At 39.2% G+C, this 15,513-nt stretch overlaps 1 protein-coding gene across 4 annotated transcripts in view; it reads left to right on the top strand.

Moving 5' to 3' along the window:
• Window positions 1-13,490, top strand: part of USP15 (ubiquitin specific peptidase 15) — a 174,443-nt gene extending 160,953 nt beyond the window's left edge. For all 4 annotated transcript variants that reach the window (XM_075344942.1, XM_075344945.1, XM_075344943.1 and 1 more), the window contains 6 exons: window positions 1,855-1,925; window positions 2,600-2,715; window positions 9,328-9,477; window positions 10,016-10,119; window positions 11,473-11,561; window positions 12,113-13,490. In XM_075344942.1, the coding sequence (XP_075201057.1) occupies window positions 1,855-1,925; window positions 2,600-2,715; window positions 9,328-9,477; window positions 10,016-10,119; window positions 11,473-11,561; window positions 12,113-12,298 (716 nt within the window). In that variant the 3' untranslated portion in view covers window positions 12,299-13,490. The remainder of the gene's footprint in view (window positions 1-1,854; window positions 1,926-2,599; window positions 2,716-9,327; window positions 9,478-10,015; window positions 10,120-11,472; window positions 11,562-12,112) is intronic.
• Window positions 13,491-15,513: the final 2,023 nt, after the last annotated feature.

Raw genomic sequence — 15,513 nt, 5'->3', positions numbered from 1 at the left:
GTTTGTGTGAACGTGTGTGTGTCCGTGTATGTTGCAAATGTGGATATGTGTGCCGAATGTGGGTATCAATGCATCCATGTGTGTGATGAATGTGGGTATGACTGTGTGTGGTGAATATGGGTATCAATGTGTCCATGTGGGGTAAATGTGGGTATCAATGTGTCCATTACTATGAAAGTGACATTGTAGTTAAGATATTGGAGTGTATTTAAGGTGAAAACAGATCCATAGTATCTCTTATAATTGCTACCGATTCTTTATGGATTTTTTATTTTTTTTTTACCTGTGTCTATTACTCTGAACAGTTTGGCATATCTTATTGATATCACATGTTGTATTGGAAAAAAAAACCCACCAGTGCAGCATATTATAAGTGGATATGGAATAATGTAAATCTGTTTGATAGAAAGAATACAGCAGACAGTAGTGTATGAGGACCATCAAGCTACTTCCAGCCCAATCAGTGCTTGTTTACCATTGTATTTAGGGGGGCACCGCATCTGCTTCCATCTCAATGAGCACTGGTTGAATATGTATTGATGAGGACACCCCATGCTTTTGTCCCATTCAGTACCAGTTTACCATTAAATTTATGAGGACACTCCACATTGCTTCCATCTCAATCGGTACCAGCTTATCATTGTATTTATGTGCACACCCCACTTGCTTTCTTTCCAATTAGCTTTCGTTTACCATTCTATTTGGGAGGACACTGTACCACCTTCCAACTCAATTAACGCTTGTTGACCGTTGAGTTTATGAGGATGTCCCATCTGCGTCGCGTATTGTATTTATGAGGACGTCCCATCTGCTTTTGTCCCAGTCACTGCTGGTTGACCGTTGTATTAGGTTATATGTAGCAGTAACCATCTATCGGCCTTACATATTACAGCGATCGCCATGAACATAGGCTCACACACTTGAGTCCACTCTCTTCTTTCGACATATTATATCTAGTCTTTGTATGTAATATAATAATGTGCTTTTTATAACAGTTACCGCAATTCTCTATTTACACATGGAATAACTGTTAGAACTTAGAAGATGTAATATTACTTTGCGTTAGTACGGAGATCTTAACATTTTGTATTTCTGAGGCTACTTTCACACATCAGTTTTTTTCCATCAGGTACAATCCGGAAAAAAACGGGTTAAACGGATCCGGTACCGCATCAGTTTTATCCCCATAGATTTGCATTGATACCGGATTGTACCTGATGGCTTTGCGTTGCATCCGTTTTTTTCCGGATGCGGCAAAATTAATTAAAGCGGCGGCCGGAGGCAACGTGACTTGCAACGTTTTTTTGTCCGGAAAAAAAACGCATCGCGCCGGATACGGCGCGATACGGCGTGTTTTACAATGAAAGCCTATGGACGCCGGATGCGGCGCAATGCGGTAAAAGATGGATGCGGCTGCCGGATCCGTTTTTGTTAACTGCACATGCACCAAATTAATTAAAAAAAACTGATCCATCAAAAAAACGGACAAAACGGATGCAAAAACGGATGCAAAATGGATCCGTTTTTTTACGCATCCGGCATAATGGATCCGTTAAAAACCGGATCCGGTGGATACGGTTTTACAATTTTTTGCTGGATCCTTTGGATCAGGAAAAAAAAGGATTGTGCCTGAATGCAGAAAACTGATGTGTGAAAGTAGCCTAAAATATTGCAAATTACGTACTCCTCTTTGAATAAAAGCTCTTAAATGTAGAGAGTAGTTTTTTACCTTGCTATAAGATACTTAGTACGAGCGCTGGTATATCACGCAGGTACTATATAGTTATGTGTAAAACCTGCACTAAGTGTAGAAGTATCCATATAAAGGACTCACAATCTTTCATGTTATCGTAGAAAGCTCTTACCTTGCACTGGACTGGGATCCCAAAATGAAGAAAAAGTACTTTGATGAAAATGCAGCAGAGGTAAGAGTCCCTTATAGTACAGTAGATGACTCATGTGGTTCTGGAAGGGTCACTTTTCCATTTTTAAGGAAATTGTAGACGATACCCAAAATTCCAACGCCGCATTTTGAAATAGAAACGTAGAAATCGAAATTGCAGTTCTCTTGGTTATATGGTATAAATGAGCTTTAAAAGATTTTCTAGTTCCTTTATTGTGTATTATATGTATATGTATTATATGTGTGTGTGTGTGTGTGTGTGTGTGTGTGTGTGTGTGTGTGTGTGTGTGTATATATATATATATATATCTATATCTATATATCTATATATATATATGTATATATACATACATATATACATATACATACACATATATATATATATATATATATATATATATATGTGTATGTATATGTATATATGTATGTATATATACATATATATATATAGATATATAGATATAGATATATATATATATATATGAATATATATATATATATATATATATATATATATATATATATATATATATATATAATATTATTATATTATATGTATATAAAATAAGTTGTATCTTATGGTCTCCTAAGGGCAAGTTACAAAAGAAAAAATATAATTACCGTAACATTTTTTAAACAAACACTTTTTAAGGAGCTTTTTTTATAGTGGGATTCAATTTGCTTTATATGTTTCAGGACTTTGAAAAGCACGAAAGCGTGGATTTCACTCCCCAAAAAAAGTCGTTCATGAAATTAAAAGATTGCATTGAACTTTTTACCACAAAGGAAAAACTTGGTGCTGAGGATCCATGGTAAGTTTAACAGGGTTAACAGGAATTGTTCATCGCATTGAAGAAAATTTTGTCTAAGGTAGCCTAGTCTTTTCATCATTTAGCAATGTTTCTCAATGTGCTGCATATCGCACTTCCCCCATGGCCATATCATAATGCGGATCAGTCATCAGTCCATAGTGCAGGTCAGTATTTACACTGTGAATGAGATCTCTAAATATTTAATTCACAATATTGCTATGGTAAAATGTAGTGGAAAATTCACTGCATATGCACAATTTGGGAACCCTGAGTGTCTTATTTTTATCCTTATTTAGGCTTATTTAAAGTAGTTGTTTGGTCTAAATCCATAAGTCTAACACATAAGTATCTGTGTCACTCTACGTGACTGCAGACTTGTAAATCTGAACATCGTTTTGGGTGATTAGATTCATTGCCATAGGTTGTAAATTTCTTGATTAGGTTACGCACCATGGACAAAGGAAAATCAAAATCTTTGGAGGTGGACTTGTACCCTTGAGATTATTGATATTTTGCAACAATTTTTCTTTTCTCAAGTCCTCAGACAGTTCTCTTCTCCTCTTTTTGTTGTCCATGCTTAGTGTGGCACACACAGACACAATGCAAAGATGAGTCAATTTCCCCCATTTTTTTTGGGGGGGGAGGGTTCACGTGTAATTATCATATTGCTCACACCTGTTATTTGCCAAAGCTAAGCTTGAAAAGGCATCACATGCTTGAAACAAAGTTATTTACCCACAGTTTTGGACGGGTGCCAACAATTTTGCCCTGCCCTGTTTAAGGGTTTTGTGTGACATTATGTCCAATTTTTTTTGCCCCCTCTTTTTTTGTGCTGTTCCAATACACACAAAGAAGATAAACGTGTATAACAAAACATGTTTCATTGCAATAATTTTCTGGGAGAAATACTTCATTTTCTGGAACAATTTCAAGGGTGCCAAGAATTTCGACCATGACTGTATATACATTCTGTTATTAGTTTCAATTGTCTATAATTTTTATCATCTAGCATTACTTTATTTTCACTTTCCAACTGAAAAAGCATGGTATTTTTTCTTTGGCTAGGTCATGTCATAAAATGGTGACGCCTTAGAAATTTCAGGTTCTCTTAAAGGGAATCTCTCACCCTTTTGCATTTATTAAGTTATTAATATGGACATACAGGTGGCATAATGGTACAATATTCCGAACCTGTATGCCTCGTGAATGATGGGTCATTTGGCAAAAATCGTCCTTTATATCTTCTATCTTCCGGGCTATGGGGTGTGTGCTGCCCAGAAGATACGCCTGCCTCTGTTCTTCATTATACAGGATTCCCGTCCCCTTCTCTTCAGAGTCCCTGTGACGTCAGGTGCGCAGCCGGAAATCCTGTGTCTGTGCATTCTACCTGCCGTCTCTCCTCTGCACTGTGAAGCAGCAGTGACTTCCCAGAGCCTGTGCACAGCAAAACTGAACTCTGTGCCTGCTGAAGGGCAGAACAGTTATGACTAATTTCACCTTTATGCCACCTGTATGGCCATATTAATAACTTAAAAAAAATGGTGACAAATTTCCTTTAAGGCAGTCACCATCGTGATCATCAGAAACTCCTATATTATCAAACTGCTTGGTCAGTACTACACAAGGGAAGGGCAGAAACTCTTAATTACTGATGATGATTACACAGCTCCTGTCTCACAATTACAATGAAGATGACAACCGTTCATTTCAGCCTCAGAGTGTGTACTTTTATTAGCTTACAGTAAATACAGCATGTACAGAGTGACAATTAGATGGAAGTGCAGTTTTGGTAAAAAAAAAATAAAAAAAAATTGTCTTTTATAACTATTCAGATGTGTGTTCTTTTTAAAATGGAATCCTATTTTTTTCCACTTTATCCTTTTTTTTTTTTTTCTTTTTGTTTTAAAGATTTTCTTGCACTGTTTCCTATAGTAATTTTGCTTTTGAGTACTTTTTTCCTCTGTACAGAAGCAATATGTCTTTGATGTTCCTAATTAATATAATGATGATGTATCCCACTGTGGCGGAAGGTCACAAAGCTTTGTGGTTCTGTCCAACATCCTGTCTCTAAAAGCTTTGCTAGAATAACAAAAAGACATCGGGAGAGAATCGTCCACCTCATTATTGTCAGACACATCACTGAAACATGAGAGTTTTGTCTGAAATAGTTTTCCTCCTACTGTTTAATGGACTTTGCACTGAGAGATTTTTATATACTGTTAGACTGGACATAATACATATGAGGAAACAAAATTGTGAAATGTGTTCAATCCGTTTACATCTAATTATTAGTGTAAAACGATGTGCTAGAAATGTTTAAAATGGACAATGAAGACTTGTCCAAATCTTTCACTCACAGTGTAAACACACCTAAAGAATGGGTATGAAATAGTTCTTTATTGGTGTAACAGGCCAGAGTATACCCACAGTCCAGGCGTTAAAGTGGCCTAGATTAGATTATACTCCGGGGTATACATTGGCCAAGGCCAAAATTTACCCCTCAGGTCATATACTCACATCAGTAGCATTCAGTTATATACACAAGAATTACTTAAAGGGAACCAAACAGCAGGATTTTCATATATAATAATAATAATCTTTATTTCTATAGCGCCAACATATTCCGCAGTGCTTTACAATTCAGGAGGAACATATACATATCATATACATAAACATATACAAACAAGTAACAATTATAGAGGATACAATATTTAAAAGCAAAAATGGCAACCCTGCTCGTGAGAGCTTACAATCTACAATGAGATGGGGGGAGGGGCAAGGTACAAGTGCTTATTTAAAATGACAATCCAGCCAGCTCATGGGGGATAGATAATGGCTTCCTGGACCAGTTGGCCAGAGCCTTGAGATGTATTTGGGTGCCATGGAGTTTGACGTGGTGTTATGTTCTGAGAAGTTGTAGAGGGATTAGGTGAAATTAGTTTGGCTAGGGAGTGTGATAGGCCACCCTAAAAAGATGCGTTTTTAGGGAGCGTCTGAAGCTGAGTAAGTTGTGATTTGTCCTAACTTCTTGGGGTAGAGCGTTCCAGAGGTTTGGTGCAGCTCGGAAGAAGTCTTGGATTCGGGAGTGGGAGGTTCGAATTAGTGTGGATGTTAGTCGAAAGTCATTTGCAGAGCGTAGAGAACGGGTGGGATGATAGACAGAGAGGAGGGTGGAGATGTAGGAGGGTGCTGCACTGTGGAGAGCTTTGTGGGTATGAAAGTAAAGCTGGTACTATACTGGCTCTAGGATGCTGAATGTAAGCATAGCTTTTGTTCAGAGATTGGATTTTTTATTTCACAAATATGTACAAGTAAAGTTCCAGCAATGCACTGCTATTTGATTGACAGATGCAAGAGGAAGGGAATATGTGGGTCGGGTCTTGCTATGTATTCCTGCCCGTTTTTGTATGCCTGCGCCAGAGTTAACGTCAATGACCGCAACAGGGGGAGGAAGACCAGGCACACAAGCGGGAATAATTAGGAAGACATGACCCACATATTTCGTTCCCGTTGCACCTGTCAATCAAATAGCAGTGCATTGATGGAACTTTACTTGCACATATTTCTAAAATAAAACCTCCAGTCTCAGAACAAAAGGTATACTTACATTCCGCATCCTAGTACCAGTATAGCACTAGCTTTACTTTATATATGAAAATCCTGCTGGTTGGTTCCCTTTAATTTTTCACCAATTTATTGGGGGTTCAGCTTTTTCTGGTAAGTTAAGTGAGAAATCTAACTGGCTTAAATCTTAAAACTCTAAACACACAGACTTTTATTCAAACAGAAGGCCTTCAGGATATTTGGTAGTCAGCTTTTAATGAGAACCTCCTTTTTTCCATGGTAAAGAATCCCTCTGTCTGCTCAATTTATGTTGTAGCTGTATATCTGGACTGGGACTTTGTATTTACATGTTTCTATGGAGGTAGATCGTAGATCCACTGCGAGTTCTGTTGTTGCTGTACAGAATCTCAACAGCTGGTAATACAGTTGGTCTTCCATGGTTGTGAAAATTGAAAATGTTTGGTGTCATAGAGAGCAGAGCGAAACATCCATACCATACAATACATAATATTAACTATGCACTAATGGGACAGCGTCCTCTACTGTCAGTTAAATGTAAGCACTGTACTGTTTTACACCCCCGGATATAGAGTTTATCCACCGAGGTATATTGTGGCCTGGGCCAGACTATACCCAAGTTTCACGTTAGTTGGGTGAATTCTGGCCTGGAGGGGTGTAGTTTGGTCTAGGTTAGTTAATCTCTGGGGTATACTTTGGCCTGGGCCAAATTTATACCCTGGATTAATCTGGGAAGGGGTTAATTTGGCCTGCTACACCGGTACTCTATTTGTGTTATACTATTTATCAATTGTTCTCAGCATATGAAGTTCATCTATTGACACATTTTATATATTCATTAATATGGAGTGACCACAATAGAGGTTTAACATCACTCTTCATTAACGTTCATATATAATTTCCTTACACGGACATACTGAAAGATTCAAAGAACATGTTTTATAATTAAAGGCATCAATGAAAACCAATGAAAATCATGGGGTTCCCAACATTGGATTTCTACTGATCAAAAATGTACACAATTACCTGTGAATTCATAGAGGCAGATATATCAAAAATATCTGATGGCTGCTTAGACAGTGCAGACTTGGCTAGGCAGTCTGAAAAGGTGCCAGATTTACCAAAGTGATTAATTTGGTTTTATAAATCTCATGTATTCTTTGATTGTCTAGTCTAAAGTTTACACCGCCTATTAGTTACCTAATTTTGGTTCCACAATTTGAACCCCAATTTTGGCATATTATTGGGGGTACAGTGTTGCATGCAAGGCCACTTCCCAATTCCCAAATAATTACATCCTCTTTCATCCAGGCCATGACTTTTGTCAGATAAGTCACAAATGTTATGTCTAAAACTCTTAAATATGGTGCAAGTCATGTAAAAAGTTGATAATGAAGTTAGCTTGGAAACGTCCTCCGATGTGTTAAATTATATTGTATGGGGCTGTATTCACTGTACGGTCCTGTGGATAGATGGTACCATTAGCTGTAATGACTGTAAATGGTGGCACTGTGAGTGGGTTACATTCATTGTACTGTGGCTGTTAGCATTATCTGTGTTGCATGTGGATACATAATTGACAAATGAATATCCACATTAATTGTACCATGAGCTCTAGTGGCATACGTCATTAGTTAGGCACGAAGTGGCAACATTAAAGGGAACCGGTCTTCCAATTCATGCTGCCTTATCACTTGTAATATGAATCAGAGCCTGGCTGCATTATTGCAGCTGTTTATGCCTTACCCTCAAACACTTTCCTCTGAAACAACTTTTATAAGCCATCCAGACTGTGTTTCACACCGGTCTTGAGGAAGAGATGGGCTGATCAGACGCCCCTGATTCATGAATAGGTGTTATGCTTTTACATAAATCAGGAGTGTTGGACAAGTGGTGTACATTTCTATGTGCACCTCGCCATAAAACCTACTCCAGTCCCTGATGGCTGCTAGAAAAAGATTTTAAACCAAGTCCCGCTTTGTCAGAGCTGGGTAAAAAAAAGCCTGAGAACGGCAAAAGTCACAACAATTTTAGCCCAAGGTCAGGTTTCACAAACCTTATGCAACTTTTCAAAGCTTTTTATGGCCAAATACTGTTATAAAAGCTGACATGAACCAGCCCCTATGTATCTGGTTGACTTGTCCATGAAAGGTCCCTGGCGGCTTCTCCCTGCCTTAGTCTCCTACATGTGAGCGACTGATCAGTCAAAGCCAGACTCTGATTTATTCAGGCATCATGATTAAAACGACAAGTTTCCTTTTAATTGAGTAACAATTGTATAGGGAATATTAGTTAAGCATTATATAGGAGACTAAGTAGGTTTTGTATGGCGTATTCATTGAGTAAAAACTCAACTTTTCCACTGACATTCATTTTCTCTGGTGGTTTTTTTTTTTTACTTTATTATGTATTGTTTTATGTATGGATTTGCAAAGCCACCAACATAAAAGTATGTTATGCTGGCAGTTTACTACATTGGTGTAGAACTGAGTCTATATTTTGAGGGGGGAACTTAGGCTGAGAAACACTGCTGTAGAGCAGCTGGCCCCAACCTGAAGCTCTCCAGTTGCTGAAGAGCTACCACTAATCTAGTGCTTCTTGATGCATTTGGCCAGCATTGTTATAGGAACATTTTACTCTTCTCTCATCCTTAGATCAACCTAGATTGCTGTGTGATAGATCTGATTTCTGTAAATGCATTCCATCTTCAGTGACACTTCTAGGGCTTGTTGCTTCTTTGTAAAGAATGTGCACTTGTAATAGTAAAAGAGGTTAAGAAGATCTTCTTGTGCACGTGCAGGAATGTGGATTCTTGTCTTTAATTTATCAATGACTATTATGTACATCTCCAGTCGTTACTTTTCGCCAAAAGTAGACTGACTATTACGTGACCATTTTACTATTTTTTTTTAGCTCGTCACTTGTTTTGCAGCCTACAGCTAATTCTGATGATCAGTCATTATTTATAACCTTTGTGTAGATTATTCTAGCATATTGTGGAAGAACTTGACTCTAATGTATTTTTTACAGGTATTGTCCAAATTGCAAGGAACATCAGCAAGCAACCAAAAAATTAGACCTCTGGTCTTTGCCGCCGGTTCTTGTGGTGCACTTGAAACGCTTTTCATATAGTAGATACATGAGGGATAAGCTGGACACATTAGTTGATTTTCCTGTAAGGTAAGATCCATTGAAATGTTCTTTTGTGGATGATTATTAACAAATTCTTTCTACTGAATGTGTATCGCTGTCCACAGACTTTAAATAGTTGTTGACAGAACAATGGTTGGTCATCGGCTTACTTTCCCGATTTCCCCATACACAGGAATTCTTGATTTTTGTCGAGCGCTTCTATGTTCTCTGTGAAAGAGACATGGACAGACTTGTCTGGCAGCAGCTTTTCTTGTGCTGATCAATGAGCATTTATATCTTTTATTGACATTCATTTGGGAACATACTTAAGGCCCCCTTATTTATTGTATCATCAGCTCACCCTGTAGAAATTGGCACGGTCAGCCAACACTTATCTAATGTGTGAAAGGGTCTTAAGAAACAACCAGCCCTTATGTCACTCTCCTACTAGACATTACAGCACCATGAAGTGCTTATACCTGGGTCTTTTACAGTTTTCTTGCATCTTATAACCTATGTGCTGTACTACATACTTATTACATGTAATATAGTGTACTCATTTTAATAACTTTTTTTTTCTCAACAGTGATTTGGACATGTCAAAATTCCTCATCAATCCGAATGCTGGTCCCTGTTGCTACAATTTAATTGCTGTATCAAACCACTATGGAGGAATGGGAGGCGGTCATTGTAAGCCACAGACCTTTTTATTACCATCGCATTTACAATCACAAAATTTTGCACAAACACCCCATGTGACTCAGGGAACGTCATAGACTATGTTTTGACAAGAAAATGTAACCCCACGCTTTACAGCTACTCTCCAATTAACATGCCTCCATTAAAGTGAATGGAGCTGCGAGCTACAAGCTATTAATAGGAGCAATGATTGGTTGCTATAGGAACAAAGGACATTCATAGTATAAGAAGCTTATGATGTCGGTGGAGAGACAGACACAGACAGACACAGATTGAGAGACAGACAGACAGGCACAGACAGAGAAAGAGGCACACAGGGAAAAAGACAGAGACACACACGGAGACAGATAGGAAAAAAAAGCCAGACAGAAAGACAGACACATGGGGACAGAGGCAGACGGAAAGAGACAGAGAAACAGACAAGGAAAGACTGGGAAAGAGACGGACGGGGAAAGAGATGGACAGACACAGAGAGCGAGAGAGAGACACAGAGATAGATAGAGACTGATACAGAGACAGACAGAGAGATAGACAGACAGACAGACACACAGAGACAGAAAAGGAAAGAGACTGGGAGAGAGACAGAGGCACAGTTACTATCATGGCCAACGCCCGGTTACTACAGCTAGTTGTGCATAATCAGGAAATACAGAAACTTAGCAGAAAGGCATCTTGTAATACAGACCTTCATGACTGATCCTGTACATACAGCAAATCTGTGAGCCTGGAAGCTGTATGGCGCACACAGAGTCCCTTTGGCTCCATGCTATGAAGCCCGAGGCACTCTGTATTCTGGAATATTGGGCATATGGAGCTCCCATATGGCACTGTACAGTGCCCGATGGAGCACGTCATGACTTAATGTTCTGAAGCATTCATTTATAAACCTTGTAAAACCATGAAACTATGAAACTTCAATCTGAGCTACCAGTGGTGCCCCAGACACCCATGCTGCACAGCGTGTTACTAGCGGATATATGTGATTTATTTATACAACTGAAAATCTAATTTGTCATGAAGATAATTTATTTATTTTTATGGACACACTATATCTGAAAATATTGTTTTAATAGCCCCCCCCCTCCCCAGTGCGAGCCATTCAAGAGACTGCAAGTGACTCGCATTGGGCCGAGCACCGAGCGTACCCAAGCACAGTGATGCTTGATCGAGGGGTTTGCATATGGATAGTCTGTGTTTGATACAAACCCTGAACATTACAGTTTGGGGTCGCTCATCTCTAGTCTTGATCTCTATGAATAACACCAAAATATTCTCATTCTAACATAAAGAATATTTAGAATATTTCCACGAATAGGGATGTTTCATGTCTTTTTTTTTTTATAGACACGGCTTTTGCAAAAAATAAAGATGATGGGAAATGGTATTATTTTGATGACAGCAGTGTTTCTACTGCATCTGAAGACCAGATAGTGGTGAGTACATACTGATTTCTGCAGGCTCTGAAGCATTTACCTAACATGTCCAGTCCCCATGGTTGCTTATACTCAGTAACTCAGTCCTGTCTTCCAGGTCCTCTTGTACCTCCAGGTCCTCTTGTACCTCCAGGTCCTCTTGTACCTCCAGGTCCTCTTGTACCTCCAGGCCCTCTTGTACCTCCAGGCCCTCTTGTACCTCCAGGCCCTCTTGTACCTCCAGGCCCTCTTGTACCTCCAGGCCCTCTTGTACCTCCAGGCCCTCTTGTACCTCCAGGCCCTCTTGTACCTCCAGGTCCTCTTGTACCTCCAGGTCGTCTTGTACATTGTTGGTTCAGTGATTCCTGCTTTTGTGCAGGTCACTCAATAATCAGCTATGTACAAGAAGCAGCAGCCTCTCACCAGTACTACCAGGACCATAAATGGTTATGTATAGCATAATGTAACTGAGAAATATAATATTTAAATTCAGAAAAAGACCTTTACTACCAAATCCTATTTTAAAAACTGTCTTTTCTTTTTGTTTTTTTATTTTGTTTTTTTTTGCATAGTCCAAAGCAGCATATGTTCTTTTTTATCAACGGCAAGACACTATTAGTGGGACTGGCTTCTTTCCTCTGGACAGAGAAGTCAAGCAAGGTGCTTCAGCTGCCACTGGTGCCCCACTGGAGAGCGACGAGGAGACGAATGACAATGAAAACGACATAGAGAATGAAAACTGTATGCATACCAACTAACTTAAAGGGGCCCATGATCACATCCATGGCAATCACCTTTAATGAGAAGCCACTATTTTTTTTAACCAAAATAAAAAAAAAGGTGAATCACAGCTGGCAGAATGTAAACTTTTTGTGTTTTTGCTGATTTTTTTTTTTTGTTTTTATTGCAGTGTTCCACGAGAGGACAGTGCAATAAATACAATGACTGAACAATCTCTGCTCCATGTAGATTTGTTTTTTGCAAACTAAGGAGCTATATACAAAAAAAAGGTCATGTTTGCTGCTCTTGCTTGTTTATGCTGTTATATGACATCTCTTAAATCCTCAAAGGCTCCCAGCGCTGGATATTAAGTGTGCGGCTTGTCATCGGCTGAGCCCTTGAGGGTAGGAAGAGCGATAGATACTGTGTTATCAGTTACTCTAGTGATTATTTCTAGATATTTAGTTTTCTTTGGTTTCATTTCCATGGCAGAACGAATGCCACTTTTGATCTTTTTTTAGTTATGCTTGATATATAGGTCAACTCTTTCCACTCTATATTTACTTAATGTCTTTGAATCACTCTGGAATTGGTGTAAACCACCATCTGAATAATGAAATGGGGGGATAGCAAAGGTGTTTTAGCCTTTTAAGACATAGTTTTGGGTTTATTTAAAGCTGTGTATTGGATTTGGATTTCACAATGCCGTGTCATGAAATAGTTTGGATTGAATGTAAGTTTCCCCTGTCACTTGTTAAATTCCTGTTATATTTGCTTAAAACTGGTACTTTTTCTGATCTTCTGTCAGTCAGGCGTTTAACTTTGTGTTGTAACTTCTACCCATCCAATATATTTAATTTAGGGGAGTATGGAGCTCTCGTGTGACACTGTAAATGTAAAAAAAGACCATTTACGCTGGCACTTTGTGCCGCTGACAATGACTGTGGAATAATCTGTAATGGGATGATGTTCTTTTCAGTTCCTATGACTTTTTACAATGTATGACTTTATCCAAGGTAGGTCTGTGGAATTTCGTGTGCTCCCTTTAAAAGTCACCATGGCCTTACAACTCATCTCAAAGGGTAAATTGTTCTAAAAATAAGGAAAACTGACATTTGCATGTTCAACTATCCGAACCTGTACTGTGTATATTGCAAACAAGCCTTGGATTTATTGTTGGCTAACTGCGTTCAAGGGTCCAGGATGCCAAAAAAAAAAAAAAAAGAAAACCCTAGAAAACATTGAACATTTTGTAAGACAAGTTGTTTATTTGCTGCTTTACCTGTGATCTTGTTTGAAGAATGTATCGTTGTTTTGTACACTGCCTATGAGAGGACTCTGTAAATGGTGGGACATGCTTTACATATCTACTACCTGACAAATTTCTTTACTGTCCCGGAAGAGGAAAACTAATTAAAAGAGTTTAGAAGAAAAAAAAGAAGAAAAAAAAAAAAAGTATAACGTTCTTCACTTGAACCAATGTAATAAAACTACAATAGGTTTTAAATTGTGTATTGTAAATAAAAGTTCACTCTGTGAGTGCACATTTTGGTAAATTATTTTATTTATACATTAGCATTAAGAATACAAATAAATGTATAAGACCAGGAGACATGAGGGTTTGGCTTTGCTTCCTAGCTCGATATTAAAGCTGATGTGATTATATCCTGGTATTTTAAAGCTGCTTTGTTTTTGTTTTTTTTTTCTTTTTTTTTCTTTTTTATTTTTAATGTCAAATGTTAACCTTCTGCATGATGAAGGTTACAGGTTTGTCTGCACTTTACGTTCACTTGGGTTTACATTTAAGATGTGCATGATTAATTTATTTATAAAAATTTAAATAAAGTTGTTGAAGGCCTTATGTAGTCTGGGTTCTTTCTTATATTCAAAATACTGTGATTGGAATGTTACATTTATAAGAAAGTGTGATTAGAACAGGTACATGGCCACAATTAAAGCCTACCGTTATTTTGTATGATAGAGTTTAAAGGGAACCTGTCAGGTCCCCAGGGCACCTAGAACCACGAGCAGTTCTGTGCACACCCTGCCTAACTGTCCCAGCATATAGTAGCAGACATAAAGAGATCCTTATAAAAAGTATTTTTAAAGACCATTTATGAGATGCTAATTAGGTCAGTGACTAGTCGCAGGGGCGTTAGCTCCCTGGCTAGTCTGCCCACTTAGCACGCCCACATGGGTCTGATAACATACTAACATGCTTCACAGTGCCCAGCATCAGCTGTATCACCATACAAAGCTGCCCATGGTCGCAGATTTGTTCCGCTCAGCATTGAGCATCTTTGACTTCAGGTATATGCACCCGGGCTTCAGAGAGACTCACTGCGCATGATCAGAAGTCGCCTGTCATGGTTCGCCTCCCCGTCCACATGGCTAGGGGGCGGAGCCTTCTCCCGGGCCTCACTTCCGGAGCCTGGATGCCTTAAAAGCTGACATTTCCAGTGAACCAGCGCCGGCTATAAGCTTAGCGCTGCTTTGCCTGTGATTGCTGGTCCAGTAAGTGTTATCCTGATCAGTCTGTTCCTGTGCCCCCGTGCCCTGTCTGTGTTTTGTCCCCTGGTCGTTTCTACTGTCCTCTGTCCCCTCTCTTACCTCCCCACTCGGTTGCTTCCTCTGGTACGGACCTTGGTCTGACCTTGACTCCGCTTCTGCTCTTTTCTCCGGTCCTCATTCTGCCCATTCTGTGCTTGACCCGACTCGCCTGACTATTCCTTGCATGCCCCGCAGCTCTGCTCCCCAGCTGTGCCGTGAGAAAGTATACGTAAACACTGTGTATTTACTTCCTGGTTCTCCTTGCTCCGTTAAGTGTCTTTTGCTGCAAAGCTGCGGTTCCCCCTGGTGGCAGCTTGACTTGTGCCACATTTCTGTTATGCGCACTACACCTCTCTGAAACCGAGACATGTACACTCAGCTTTAGGGTAGTGCACATGACTGGAAGTGCACACGACTAGTGCTCATGACCAGAAGTGCAGACGACTTCCGGTCATGAACAGTGAGCCTCTCTGAAGCCCGGGTGCATATACCCAACGTCGGATACGCTCAATGCTGAGTGGTACAAAGCCGAGCGCATGCGTGGCTTTGTATAAAGATGCTAAAGATGCAGATGATGTATATACTGGACTACCCTACTGGCAGCACGCCATGTAGTCCTCTAATGATAATCTACTGCTGATTTAAACAGTGATTTTATCAAAACTACACTAAGCAGACTAGTAAGTGACACATCGCTGGAATC

The sequence above is a fragment of the Anomaloglossus baeobatrachus genome, chromosome 4 (assembly GCF_048569485.1).
Source record: "Anomaloglossus baeobatrachus isolate aAnoBae1 chromosome 4, aAnoBae1.hap1, whole genome shotgun sequence".
Classification (NCBI taxonomy): Eukaryota; Metazoa; Chordata; class Amphibia; order Anura; family Aromobatidae; genus Anomaloglossus; species Anomaloglossus baeobatrachus.
The sequence above is the reverse complement of the archived record's forward strand: the minus strand, read 5'-3'. Positions and strand labels throughout refer to the sequence as shown.